Source organism: Podarcis bocagei (assembly GCF_964188305.1).
Source record: "Podarcis bocagei genome assembly, chromosome: 15".
Taxonomy (NCBI): Eukaryota; Metazoa; Chordata; class Lepidosauria; order Squamata; family Lacertidae; genus Podarcis; species Podarcis bocagei.
The window spans coordinates 45,977,622-45,990,718 of NC_138141.1; the positions used below are offsets into that span (position 1 = coordinate 45,977,622).

Below are 13,097 nucleotides of genomic sequence, written 5' to 3' on the forward strand. Positions count from 1 at the left end.
ATGCAGAAAAAGTCAATATTTGCCCACGGAGGGTGGTGAAGTAGTGAGGAAGGGGGAGAGATTCCACGAGTAGGCGTTGCTCCTGCAGCAGCTGGTCCCTGGCGAAACTTGGGGGCCACTTCTGCAAAATCGCCCCCCCCCTCCACGAAGCTGGCAGTGGTGGCGGCGGCGGCAGGAGACAGGCGCAAGGAAGAGCCCCGTGCAGGAGCAACGTGAGATGGGGGGCTTGTGCTGGGTGGGGGGAGGAGAGAGGGGAGCCGGAGCTTGGAGTCCTTGCGCAATGGGCAGTTTGGGTTCCTCTGAGCGAAGAGAGAGGCGGCTGTGGGGGAATGTCCTGGCTCTGCTTTCCTGGTTTTTATTAATTTAATTTAATTGCATTTCATATCCCACCAAGGAGCTCAAGGCGGCATGTCCAATTATCCCCCTCCTCATTTAATCCCCACGACAACCCCGCGAGGTAGGCTAGGCCGAGAAGCAGGAGCGACTGGCCCCCAGGCTCACACCCGTGGGAGCTTCAGGGCTGAGCTGCGGGATCTGAACCCGGGTCGCTCCCGAGGTCCGACACTGACTCACTGCGCCACCCCTGGCTTCTGTGGCCGTGGAAGGGGAAGAGCCCACGCCCTCACGCACCAGCTGGAGCTTGCAGCACCCACTCCTGCCCTTTCTCTCGGCCTGCAGCTGGCGGGGGGGGGGGGGACTCAGCCTCCTTCCCTCCTCTCCCAAACTTGCGCCCAGGAAGCGCTAAGGAGCCGAGCGAGTCCCTGAAGAGCTTGGTTTCAAAAAGCAACGACAGCCACCCACCAAAGTCCTAACTCCAAGGGACGCGGGGTGGAATTTAAATATATACAACCCTCAGTCTCGAAGAGGATGGTGACTGGAAGGGGGGCTTGCCGTGGGGACCTCCTTTTGGGGGGCAGGCAGGGGGTGAGCTGAAGGGAAAGCGGCCGGGGAGGCTGAGAGTCCCTCTCCGTCTCTCGGGTCTGTCTTGAAGGGGGGACAGGACCCCGAAGCCACCCTAGGCATCACTTATCCGCCCATCTCCGGCAGATTTCCACCCCTCGGTCAAAAGATGGCTGCCCCGCCCTGGCCTCTGCTGCTGCTCCTGCTGGCCGGCCTGCCTGCTCTGCGCGCGACGCACCACGGGGTAAGTCCCGCCACGGTCCGGCCAGCTCCTCCTCTCCGACCGGGGCAGAAGAGCCCAGCCGAGGGAGACTCGCGGGGAGACAGGCAGGGGCAGGAGAGGGCGTGGGGACCATGGGGTGGGCGGACTGGCCCCTGGACTGTGCTGCTGGTCTTCCAAGTAGGGGGAGCGTCCTGTGGAACAAACCCTCTCGCCTTGGGAAGATGGTGGAGGTCTTTAATCAGGAGGTTGGATGGCCAGATGTCAGGGGTTTTTTTTAGCTGTGGCTCTTGCATTGCAGGGAGTTGGCTACAAGACCCTTGGGGGGTTCCCTTCCAACTCTAAGATTCTATTATTTTAGGTCTCGATCGCCCATGCCTTTGAAGATGACGGGCAGAGGAACATTCTCCAGGTAAGGGAGATGAATCTCACAGCTTCTCTTTTTTTAAAGATTTGTTTATTTTTAATGAAAAGGCAAATACTGTGTCGAGTTCGGGACTTGGGAATGGAAAGCAAGGCAGGTAACACTGCTGCGTGATGGTTCTGGTCCTGGGTCGTCTCCACATTTTAATCACATATGGAGGCCAACGCCAATGGCGTGGGCAAACGTAGCCAGTCCCGGAAGCAGAATTTAGGTTGGCAAGTAGAAAGTTCAAAGACAGGAACTGTTGAGGCAGCTTTCTCTAAAAGGTTCCCCACAGAAGAACTTGGGCACGTGGCTGTCAGGAAGAAGGGCTTGGTTTTGTTGGGTGCTGGGGGGCATCTTCTGGAAGTTGGGCCTCTGGACAACCAGGGAGCCAAAGCTGTGCAAAAGGAGATGGTCGAGAGGATGAATCGCTGCGGGAGATGTAGCGCAGATCTCTCAGCCTGGAATGACATTTTTGAGAAAGGGAGTTTTGGGAGCAGAGGCAATCAAGAGAGGAGATGGCAGGCCGCGCTGGATAATCTGGATGGTATTGCCTAAGAGCTCTTAAGGAACTCAAATGTGAAACTGATCTTCCAACAAAAATATGTACCGTTCCTAAGAGTGTCCTTGGTCCCAGAGGACTGGAAAGCAGCCAGCGCAACACCAATATTTACAAAGGGATTCAGGAAGTTACAGGCTTGGCGTCTCTTCCAGGTAAATTGCTGAGAAGTACTATTAAAGGCAAAATAATCAAGCGCATGCAGGATTTTCTCAGCGGAGACCCCACACTGTCATGAGAACTCCCTGCCAGAAGAAGCTTTTAAAAAGGGCCTGCAAACCCACTCAATTCAGGCGGCTTTCTCCCAAAGCAGCTGTGGAGAACCAATCGCTGGCCCTTCAGACGCTGCTGAACTAGAACTCCCATGATGATAGGAGTTGCAGTTCAGAGACACCTAGAAGGGCACAAGCTCTGTCTGAAGGGACCTGACATTGACCCTGGTGCTGAAACTTCTTTCAGGTTTTTTCTCCAGGCATTTGCTGCTTTTAAGTGATTGGTTTTTGCTGAGATGTGATGTTGTGTGTTGCTTTTATTTTTCTGTATGCTGCCTTATGAGGGTTTAAGGAATGCTTAGGCTAGCTCTGATTCATTTATGTGTTCTGTCTCTGAATACCAGCTGCTGGGAATCACAAGGGGGAGAGTCCTGCCCTTGCACCTCAGGTCCTGCTTGTGAGCTTCCCTTGGGGTCATTCAGATGCCACTGTGAGGACAGGAGGCTGGACCAGATGAGGCCCCTTTAGTTTGATCCAGCAAGGCCTTTCTTATGCTTAGGAAAACTACCATCTATCAGGCCAGTCTCTGTGTCCATGCAGTCCAGCCTGCTCTGACTGGCAGCAGCTCCCTGGTCTCCTGACGAGCAGAGAACTTGCCAGCTTTTACCCAGTGTGGAAACAAGGTGCTTCTTTCTTTAGAGAGTGAGCCTGGGCCCTCTTGCCTGCCCAGCCCATCCTCTGTCCCTCAGCTACCCAGATGTCTCCTTCCACCCCAGACTTAGCTGCCCATTCTTTCCTCCCCACCTTCAGCTCCTAGGGCCCATTTCTTCACAGGCCGATGAAGCAGATGGATTGGTGGAAGAAGCATTGCTGCCGGAGGTTGCTTTGCCTGAGGCGGAGGTGCTCCCACCTGCACCCGAGACCCCGGAGAGCCTCCTTGGCACCATGCTGCCACCCTCTGATCCAAGCCTGGCAGAGGAGGTTTCAGCCACAGAGCTGGGAGAGCCCCAGACCTCTTCTGAGGCAGAGGAGGACGACCGTGGAAGAAGCTGCGACAGGGACATCCCTCTGGAGAAGACGCACGTGGTGGCCGAGGCTGTGATGAAACTGGGTGCTAACCTCCTGCGGCAGGTGGAACTGGAGAACAGCAAAGGCAACCTCTTCTTCTCTCCCCTCAGCATCAGCCTGGCGCTGGCTCACTTGGCTCTAGGTCAGTATCCCCAAATCCCTCAAAGACAGCCTCTTTGTTGACTTCTTCTGAACTCAAAAGCAAAGGGGCTTTTCGTGGTTAACAGCAATTTGCTTTTAGGATGTGGAAAAGGTGAGATTCTGCTCTCCCTCCAAGTAATGATGGCTCCTATGTGCATGGGGCAGCCTCTTCCGAGGAGAGGCAATCCTGTCATCTCTCTGCATGAATGGCAGGAGAAATGCCCAGCAGGGGTGAAAGCAAAGCAGCCTGCCAGCCACTGAGTGCTCTGGACTCCAGTTAACGGAATTTCTTCCAGCACATGAGCAGCCTTGTTGGCTGCACAGTCTGAGAATTTCTACAATGGAGACGGGAAGAGTAGGAGCAGAAGACACTGTCTTGTACAGGGTCTGACAAGCAGTCCATCTAGTTTGGTGTTTTCCACACTGTCAGCTGTGGCTCTCCAGGGTCTCAGGCAGGAAGTCTTTCCCAGCCGCTGGGGCCTGAACCAGAGACCTTCTGCCTGCAACTGTTGGTGCTCTGTTACTGAAGGATAACAGAGTGCTAAGCATGGAAGCCTCCCTCTTCCTGCTTGTGTGATGAAAGGTCTTCAGCCCTCTTCTGCTTTAACATGGGGGCTACAGTGGCAGCTGTCTCACTCCTGGCTGATGTGACAAGCGCTTTGGAGCACAGAGGCCCAATGCAAGCAAGAGGGCTTCCATGCCTGACTGCCATGCTCACACGCTCGGTGCTGCTGGTTACCACGTTCCCAGGTTAGCTGAGCGTTAACTGTGTTGCTGTTAATCTGGTTTCCCTTTCAGGCGCAGCCAACCGGACTGAGGAGCAGCTGCTGAAGGCTCTGCACGTGGAGTCTGTGCCCTGCCCACACCAGGCTCTGCGCACCGTCTCCCAGCACCTCAGCCAGACGCTCAGCATCGCGGCCCGGCTTTACCTACAGAAAGGTGAGAGGTGTGGGCAGGCAGGTATGGAATAGGAGAAGTCGAGTGAGCCTGCCCTTTGGGCGTGAGAGGGAAGAGCAAGCGTTTCCACATGGTGTGGCTTGAATTTCTCTCCTTATTTTATTTATAAAAAAATATTTGTATACCGCTGTATCATTAAAAAAAATGTATCACAACGGTTCCTACCAATATGAAAACAGAAAGCAAAATCATAAAAAGTTAAAAACAGGTTACAAGCCAAAGAATTAAAAACAAACATCAGTAGACCATTGTGGGAGATGTATTCTTAACTGCCTGTGTAGGCTTGTCAGGAAAAAGGCAAGGTATAACAAAATAACAACAACAATAATAATATAGCTGGCAGAACATAAAGGTTTTTAGCAGGCATTTAAAAGTTGGCATAGATGGTGCCGTCTATGGAATCTCCAGTGGTAGAGAGTTCCACAGGACATGGCTAGTGACACTAAAAGCTTGGTCTCTTGTTATCAAACGAGCCTCACCAGCTCAGGGAACAACCAGCGACACTCCTGTGCGTGAGCTCAGTGACTGAGCTGAGGATATAAGGGTTCAGGCGAACCTCTACTAAACCTTTAATGGATAGCAGATATTGAGGGATGGGGCAGGGGGAGAATCTGTATTGGGACTGGAGAGGAATAGTGTTTTTTCTTAACCCTTTTGCCCATGTAATTTCCCCAGCTAATGTCACCACCATCCATCTCCATGCACCAGTAGCAAAGCATCATAATGTGGATGGTGCAAATAGTATTGGTTGGATGGGTGGTAGCAGTTTTCATGAGGATGACAGCACTGGGAGGGGTCAGCACCCCTCTCTGTCCCAATCTGGATCAAGAGTCCCCACCCTGGCAGCTGATATTCACAAATAAGTTTGAATCCCGAGGACCTGAAGTGCAGGGGAGGAGGGAAATCCACGCAGCAGCAGCAGCAGTCCCCTGGCCCAAAAATGGGTTGGGGAGGATCCTAGCAGGCTTACCCCAGTCTTAGGGGGAGGGCTGAAACTCCTGACTGCCTCACATCAAGGGCTTTTGCAGGATTCCCAGTGAAAGAGCAGTTCCTGGAGGACTCAGAGAAGTTCTATGGGGCCAAGCCAGCCACCCTGTCTGGGAACAGCGAGGCGGACCTGGAGGCCATCAACACCTGGGTGAAAGACGCGACCCATGGGCAGATCCCCACCATGCTGACTGAGCTGCCGGCCAGTGTCGTGATGCTGCTGCTCAATGCCGTGCACTTCCGAGGTGAGCTGGGCTGCTCTTCCCCACCCCCCTGACTTGCTGGGGCAGCCAACAGATCAGTCAACCTTTAAGTTATTGCAGCAGCCCAAGAAGTAACTGTGTGAATGAGGCCTCTCTTTCTCCCATTTTAATCCATCCTAATAACTTAATATTGTTGTGATTTTATGGGCCGTAGTTTTTACCACCTACAAGAAAAGCAAGATTGTCATAGAATCACAGTTGGGAGGGGGCCCGAGTGTCACCTAGCCCAACCCCCTGTAGTAGTAGTAGCTGTAATAATAATTTTATTATTTATACCCTTCCCGTCTGGCTGGGTTTCCCCAGCCACTCTGGATGGCTTCCAACAAAATATTAAAATACAATACTCTGTTAAACATTAAAACTTCCCTAAACAGTGCTGCAGTAGAGACATCACCTTGCCAACAAAGGTCCATATAGTAAAAGCTCTGGTTTTCCCAGTAGTGGTGTATGGAAGTGAAAGCTGGACCATAAAGAAGGCTGATCACCAAAGAATGGATGCTTTTGAATTCTGGTGCTGGAGGAGACTCTTGAGAGTCCCATGGACTGCAAGAAGATCAGACCTCTCCATTCTGAAGGAAATCAGCCCTGAGTGCTCACTGGAAGGACAGACCCTGAAGCTGAGGCTCCAAGACTTTGGCCACCTCATGAGATGAGAAGACTCCCTGGAAAAGACCCTGATGTTGGGAAAGATGGAGGGCACAAGGAGAAGGGGACGACAGAGGACGAGATGGTGGGACAGTGTTCTCGAAGCTACCAACATGAGTTTGACCAAACTGCGGGAGGCAGTGGAAGACAGGAGTGCCTGGCGTGCTCTGGTCCAGGGGATCACGAAGAGGCGGACACGACTAAACAACAACAACAACAACAACAACAACAACAACAACAACACAGCACTGCCTTCAGATGTCTTCTAAAATTCTGGCAGTTGTTTTTCTCTTTGACATCAGGTGGGAGGGCGTTCCACAGGGCGGGTGCCACTACCGAGAAGGCCCTCTGCCTGGTTCCCTGTAACTTGGCTTCTTGCAGCGAGGGAACTGCCAGAAGGCCCTCAGCGCTGGACCTCAAGTGTCCGGGCAGAATGATGGGAATAGAGACGCTCCTTCAGGGGCCGAGGCTTTAAAGCTCAGCACCAACACTTTGAATTGTGCTCAGAAATAATGCAGCAATCACAATTAAGGCATCCCTTACAAATGGCCATCCAACCTCTGCTGAGAAACCTCCAGGGAAGAAGAGTCCGCCACCTCCCACTCCACTGTCAAGCCATCAGAAAGTTCTTCCTAATCATTAGTTTCTTGCAATTTGATCCATTGGCTCAGGTCCTACCCTCTGGAGCAGCAGAAAAGAAGCTCTTTCTCTGTCTTCCCTTTGACAACCCTTCAGTTATTTGAATATGACTATCATGGCACCTTTTCGTCTCCTATCACACAGGCTAAACATACCCAGCTCTCTCAACCGTTCCTCAGAAGGGTTGTTTTCCAGAACCCTCATTATTTCGTGGAAGACACAAAATCTACCCACCCTGGAAGAATGGCAGATGAAGGTGATCGACTACATGGAATTGGCAGAAATGACTGGCAGAATCCGAGACGAGGGAGAAGAGTTGGTGAAAGAAGACTGGAAGAAATTTAAAGACTATTTACAGAAATATTGTAAAATTAATGAATGTTAGAAGGATGTTGGATAGAAACTAAGGGGTTTCCAGCTGTAATGCTTTAGGAGATACGAAAAAAAGGTTTACAAATGGGTAAAAGCTTAATGGTAAGGATTTGCTGAACTAACAAATTGAAGTGGAATACAAAAAAGGGAGGTATGAGGAGGTCTGGGGAAATAAGTGTAAGGAAGATATGTTATGGAAAATTATTTGTTTTTTAATTGTTTTTATGTTGTATTTTGTTTCTTTTTATTTTTCATTTTCATTGTTATATTTTAAAAACTTTAATAAATATCTTGGGGGGGGGGGAAACAGAACCCTCATTATTTCAGTCGTCCTCCTCTGCACACCTTCCAGCTTGCCAATATCCTCCTTAAACTGCAGTGCCCAGGACTGGAGACAGGACTCCAGGGGGCTTGGTTTCCAGGTGCTGCCTTTCCTCAACCAATTTTTTATTCCCTCTTTTGGGCAGGGTTTTGGAAGACCAAGTTTGATCCCCTTCTGACTGAGCCTGACACATTCTACCTGGATGATGAATTCACTGTCTCCGTGGAGATGATGCGGGCTCGCGTCTACCCTCTCAGCTGGTTCAACCTGGAGGCCCAGGATGTCCAGGTGGGGTACCAGGGGGGGTGGGAGCTTTTGTTGTTGACGCTGCCAAAGGGTCTGGCCTCAGGTCAAAGTGCCTGGGAGAGCGTTGGCCTCCTTGCCTTCCCACGTGGGGTGGGCTGGGGCCTTTCTCCTATCCCTGGAGCACACGAGAGGAGGACTCAAGGCAAAAGCCGTACCATTGATTCTCCTCTCCTCTGTTCTTCGCAGTTGCCCTTTCATATCCACAAATAATGTTCTGTTGGGCTGCCCCTGCTGACTCTTCCCTGTGCTTCTCTCCCAGGTGGCCAGGTTCCCCTTCAAGGGCAACACGAGCTTTGTGGCCATCCTTCCAAGCCACCCTGAGCAGAACTTCTCTCGGCTGCTCTCCGATCTCAGCCAGGCCAACTTCCAAAGCCTCTTCCCCAAGGAGAGGCCCACCATGGTGAAGATGCCCAAACTGCACCTGCAGCACCACCTGAACCTCGAGCAAGCCCTCCGCCAGCTGGGTAAGAGGAGGGAGGGAGGGAGGGAGGGGGCCAGCCTGCTTCACTCTTCGCCTTTACAGGACGGTTTTGGATACCCTCAGCCACCTTGCTGCCTTATTTCAAACAGCTTGATGGGGCACGCTTTATAATTCCTGCTTTGAATGCAGGAGGTCCCAGGTTCTGTCCCCTGCCCCAAGCCCTGGAGAGGCCACGGCTGCCAGTTGGCACAGACCAGAGTGGGGGGGCTTCACCTCCCGGCAGCCCCAGCAGCCAGCAAGGCCAGCTGTCAAGGATGGTGGAATCTGCAGTCCAAGGAGAGCCAGAGATCTACAGGTTCCGCACTCCTGACATGCTCAGTGCGAGGATAGCTGGGCAAGCAAGGCAGATCCCTGTGTTCAATACAGTCCCTGCCTTGTGCTCCTGTGACCTCAGACATGCAGGCAGCTTCTGATATGTTCTGGAGTCCTCACCAGACGGAGGTTGCAAAGAGCTTTCAGACCCTTAGCAGGGCATGCTGGCGAGTGGATGTTTGTGTCCTCATTTCCCTCTGCTTCCTTCACAGTGGCTCTTCAGATGCTTCCAGATGGAGGCTTAATGTTGCGAAATGGGCTGCTCTGGTATTGCAAGCAAGTCACTGGCAGCAGTTTTCTTTTTCACTCACGGATTAAACGTGTGTGACTTTTTCCTAACTCTTCCGCCATCTCCGCTCCAGAAGTCCAGGTTCTGTTTCAAGCTCGTCTTGGAAGCAGCAGAAATTCTGCCTCCTTAGTAAAACATACAGGCACTCCATTTGAACGATTTTAATGCAGCGGCAGAATTCAGGCTGTGGGTGGGTGGAAATTCTCCTCGTCCCCCAAATATACACAGCCCTGAGAACAGTCTTGGGTCACAAACGCTGCTGATGTTCTGCACCAGCACCATCCTGACTGACGACTGTTTTCTCTCTAGGGAAGCCTGCAGCTTCCCCCTTGGCACTGCCTTCACTCCCCTCTCTTTCTTTGCAGGCCTTGGTGAGCTGTTCTCTGCCCCAAATTTCCACCCCATAACAGAGGGTCCCCTCGTGGTCTCCAGTGTCCAGCACAGAGCCGCCCTGGAGCTTTCTGAGGATGGGGTAGAGGCATCGGCCGCCACCAGTGTCTCCATGTTCCGCTCCCTCTCTGTTTTCAACCTCAACCAGCCCTTCCTCTTCATCATCCAAGAGGACACCACTGGCATCCCTCTCTTCCTGGGCGCCATCCGGAACCCCAACCCCAGCGCCCCTCTGGAGAGGAAGACGAGTGACTGTGCTGTGGGAGATGATGGAAAGCTCTTTCCGTGCTCCACGGACCATGAGAAGCCCTGAACGCCTCAGAGGCCTCCAGGTTGCACGACACCGAGGAGGGCAAGTGTGTTGTGGCCAGTCAGGGTTTTTTTCAGCAGCCTCTCCCCAAATGTCCAGAAAACAAAACAAAAAGCCACCCCTTCCCCTAACTGGCTGCTGATGTGGGTTGCCATCCTGTACCCAGTCTTGCAAGCTATAAAATATGGCCCTATTGACTCATCTTCTTCTCAATGGCCCTTGCGGATGGGATCCTGCACCCTGACCTGCAGGCCTTTGGCCCTAGAATTAAAGCTGAGCAAAAGGTCACAAGGTTGCACCTCCTCCTCTGGTTCTACGTTCTGCAGGGACACTGGCTGAGGAATCTGAAGCGCCACAGATATGAATGAGCTGTGAGAATACAAGAACCAGCAGCAGCAGCCCAGGCCCTGGGGAGTTTATGGGCTCACTTCCCATCTTGGCGCCAGCTTCTCTTCACTATTGCAGCCCCACAATATATCCAGGCCACAACTTTTCCTTTCAGGTGGCCACAAAAATGCAACAGAATAGACTGTGTAGCGCTGCACAACTCAAGAAAAAATAAGAGTGTTGGGAATTGCTAGGAAAATAAACCTGCTGGTATCCTAATGCATGTTGCCACTAATGTGTGTGCCTGACCGCACTTCGAATCCTGCAAACAGTTCTCAAGAAGGGCATTGCAGAGCACTGTGGAGTCTTTGTTCTCTTTGCTTGTTGGGTTTGTGTAAAGTGCCCCTGCCCTTTCTGCGCAAAATCCCACTTGGGCTGTTTTACACTTACATTGCTGTAGCAACAGAGCATGTGTGAGAGAGAATATGAATGTGAATGCCAATTGCCTTGATAGACAAGGAGGCTGTTGGGTGTGGGGAGAGAATTGCTTGGGGATCTCCAGTGACTCATGGGGGGGATGAGGCTGAGGTTGGTTAAGACTTCCCAGTTCTGTATTCCCAGCTCCTTATTTAAAGCAGCTGCACAAGCAGCCACAATGCGGAACTGAAAGTTGGTATGTGCTTCTGGCTGCACTCCAGAATCAATTAGACTGACTCCCCACATTGCACACCTGGCAAACTGCTCCCCTCCAGATGCTCAAACCTTCTTTCCATAGAACTGTAGAGTTGGAAGGGAACCCCAGGGGTCATCTAGTCCAACCCCCTGCAATGCAGGAATCATGGCTGAAGAATCCCTGACAAATGGCCATCCAACCTCAGCGTAAAAACCTCCAATGAAGCAGAGTCCACCACCTCCTGAGGGAGACTGTTCTAATGTCAAACAGCTCTTACTGTCTGAAAGGTCTTCCTAATGTTGAGCCAGAATCTCATTTCTTGTCATTTGAATCCATTCACTTGGGTCCTAACCTCCGCAACAGGAGAAAACAAGCTTGCTCACATCTTCCATTTGACAGTCCTTCAGATATCTGGAGATGGCTCTCATATCTCCTCTCAGTCTCCTCTTTTCCAGGCTAAACATACCCAACTCCCTCAACCAGTCCTCATAAGGATTGGTTTCCAGACCCTTGACCATCTTTGTTGCCCTCCTCTGCACACATTGCAGCTTACCAATGGCATTTTAAAACTGTGGCACCCAGAACTGGACACAGTATTCCAGGTGTGGTCCAATCCAGGCAGACTAGAGCGGTGCTATTACTTACCTTGATCTGGACACTAGACTTGTGTTGCTGTAGCCTAGAATAGCATTTGCTTTTTTTTGCTGTTGCATCACACTGTTGACTCATGTTCAGCTTGAGGTCTACTAAGACCCCTAGATCCTTTTCACATGTACTACTGGCAAGCCAGGTGTCCCCCATCTTCCATTTATGCAGCTGGTTCTTCTTTCCTAAGTTTATAACCTGGCATTTGTCCCTTTTGAAATTCATTTTATTAGTTTGGGCCCAGGTCTCCAATCTGTTAAGGTCATCTTGAATTCCGATTCTGTATTCTGTGGCACTAGCTACCCCCTCCCAGTTTGTTGTCTTCTGCTAACTTGATGAGCATCCCCTCAATTTCTTCATCCAAGTTGTTTATAAATAATGTTGAACAACAACAGGCCCAGGACATAACCCTGTGGCACCCCACTTGTCACTTTATTGCAGGATGATGAGGAACCCTTAGTGAGCACTCCTTGGATTCAGCCAATCACCTACAACAAAACCACTTAACGGTTACTTCGTCTGATCCACATTTTACTAGCTTCTCTGTAAGAGAACTTTGGGGAACTTTGTCAAAAGTCTTTCGGAAATCAAGATACACTATGTCCACAACATTCCCCTGATCCACTAAGCTTATAACTATCAAAAAAAGAAATGAGATTCGTCTGGCATGAGAAACCCATGCTGGGTCTTAGTAGTCACAGCATCCTTTTCTACGTGCTCATAGACTTAGTTATCTGATGTAGGACATTTCCTGGTATCCACATCAAGCTGACTGGTCGGTAGTTACATGGGCCTTCCATATTTCACCTTTAAGAAACTCCCATCCATCTTCTCTTTGAGTATTTCTGTTCATGGGATCTCACCCAGTAGTTCCTTCAGCTTTTTGAAATTGGCTGCCTTAAAGTCCAGAGTGCATGTCTGTCTACACTCCGCTTTCCCTTGCCTCTGTATCATGAAACCCAAGAGGACATGATCACTTCCTCCCAAGGTTGATCAGTTCCTCTGTTGGTGAGGGTCAGGTCCAAGACAGATGATCCCATTGTTGCTTCTTTCACCTTCAGGGTGATGGTGTCACTGTCAAGAGAGACAACTGAGGAATTTGTTGGATCTTATGTTCTTGACCGGGGATGCGGGTGGCGCTGTGGGTAAAACCTCAGTGCCTAGGACTTGCTGATCGTAAGGTCGGCGGTTTGAATCCCCACGGCGGGGTGAGCTCCCGTCGTTCGGTCCCAGCTCCTGCCTACCTAGCAGTTCGAAAGCACCCCTAAGTGCAAGTAGATAAATAGGGACCGCTTTATAGCGGGAAGGTAATGGCGTTTCCATGTGCGGCGCTGGTGCTGGCTCGCCAGCTGCAGCTTTGTTACGCTGGCCACGTGACCCGGAAGTGTCTTCGGACGGCGACGGCTCCCAGCCTCTTAAGTGAGATGAGCACGCAACCCTAGAGTCGGACACGACTGGCCCGTACGGGCAGGGGTACCTTTATGTTCTTGACAGAGTTTGTGTTCCTACAGATATTGGGGTAGTTGAAATCTTCCATGACTACGATATGTCTCCTTTTTGAATGTGTGGCAGTCTACTCTAGGAAGGCATCATCCAAGTCTTCAGACTGGCTTGGCAGTTTCTGGCATAAGATGCTCTTTCCTCATTTTAGAATCCCACTGCTGAACAAGCAA

At 51.2% G+C, this 13,097-nt stretch overlaps 1 protein-coding gene across 1 annotated transcript; it reads left to right on the top strand.

The window, feature by feature from the left end:
* Positions 1 to 53: 53 nt before the first annotated feature.
* Positions 54 to 10,150, top strand: SERPINF2 (serpin family F member 2). Its single transcript, XM_081172397.1, has 9 exons — positions 54 to 212; positions 1,048 to 1,144; positions 1,482 to 1,532; positions 3,108 to 3,507; positions 4,305 to 4,445; positions 5,492 to 5,695; positions 7,837 to 7,979; positions 8,257 to 8,461; positions 9,445 to 10,150. The coding sequence occupies exons 2-9, from the start codon at positions 1,070 to 1,072 to the stop codon at positions 9,780 to 9,782; spliced, it is 1,557 nt and encodes a 518-aa protein (XP_081028523.1). The 5' UTR covers positions 54 to 212; positions 1,048 to 1,069; the 3' UTR covers positions 9,783 to 10,150.
* The last annotated feature ends 2,947 nt before the right edge of the window (positions 10,151 to 13,097 follow it).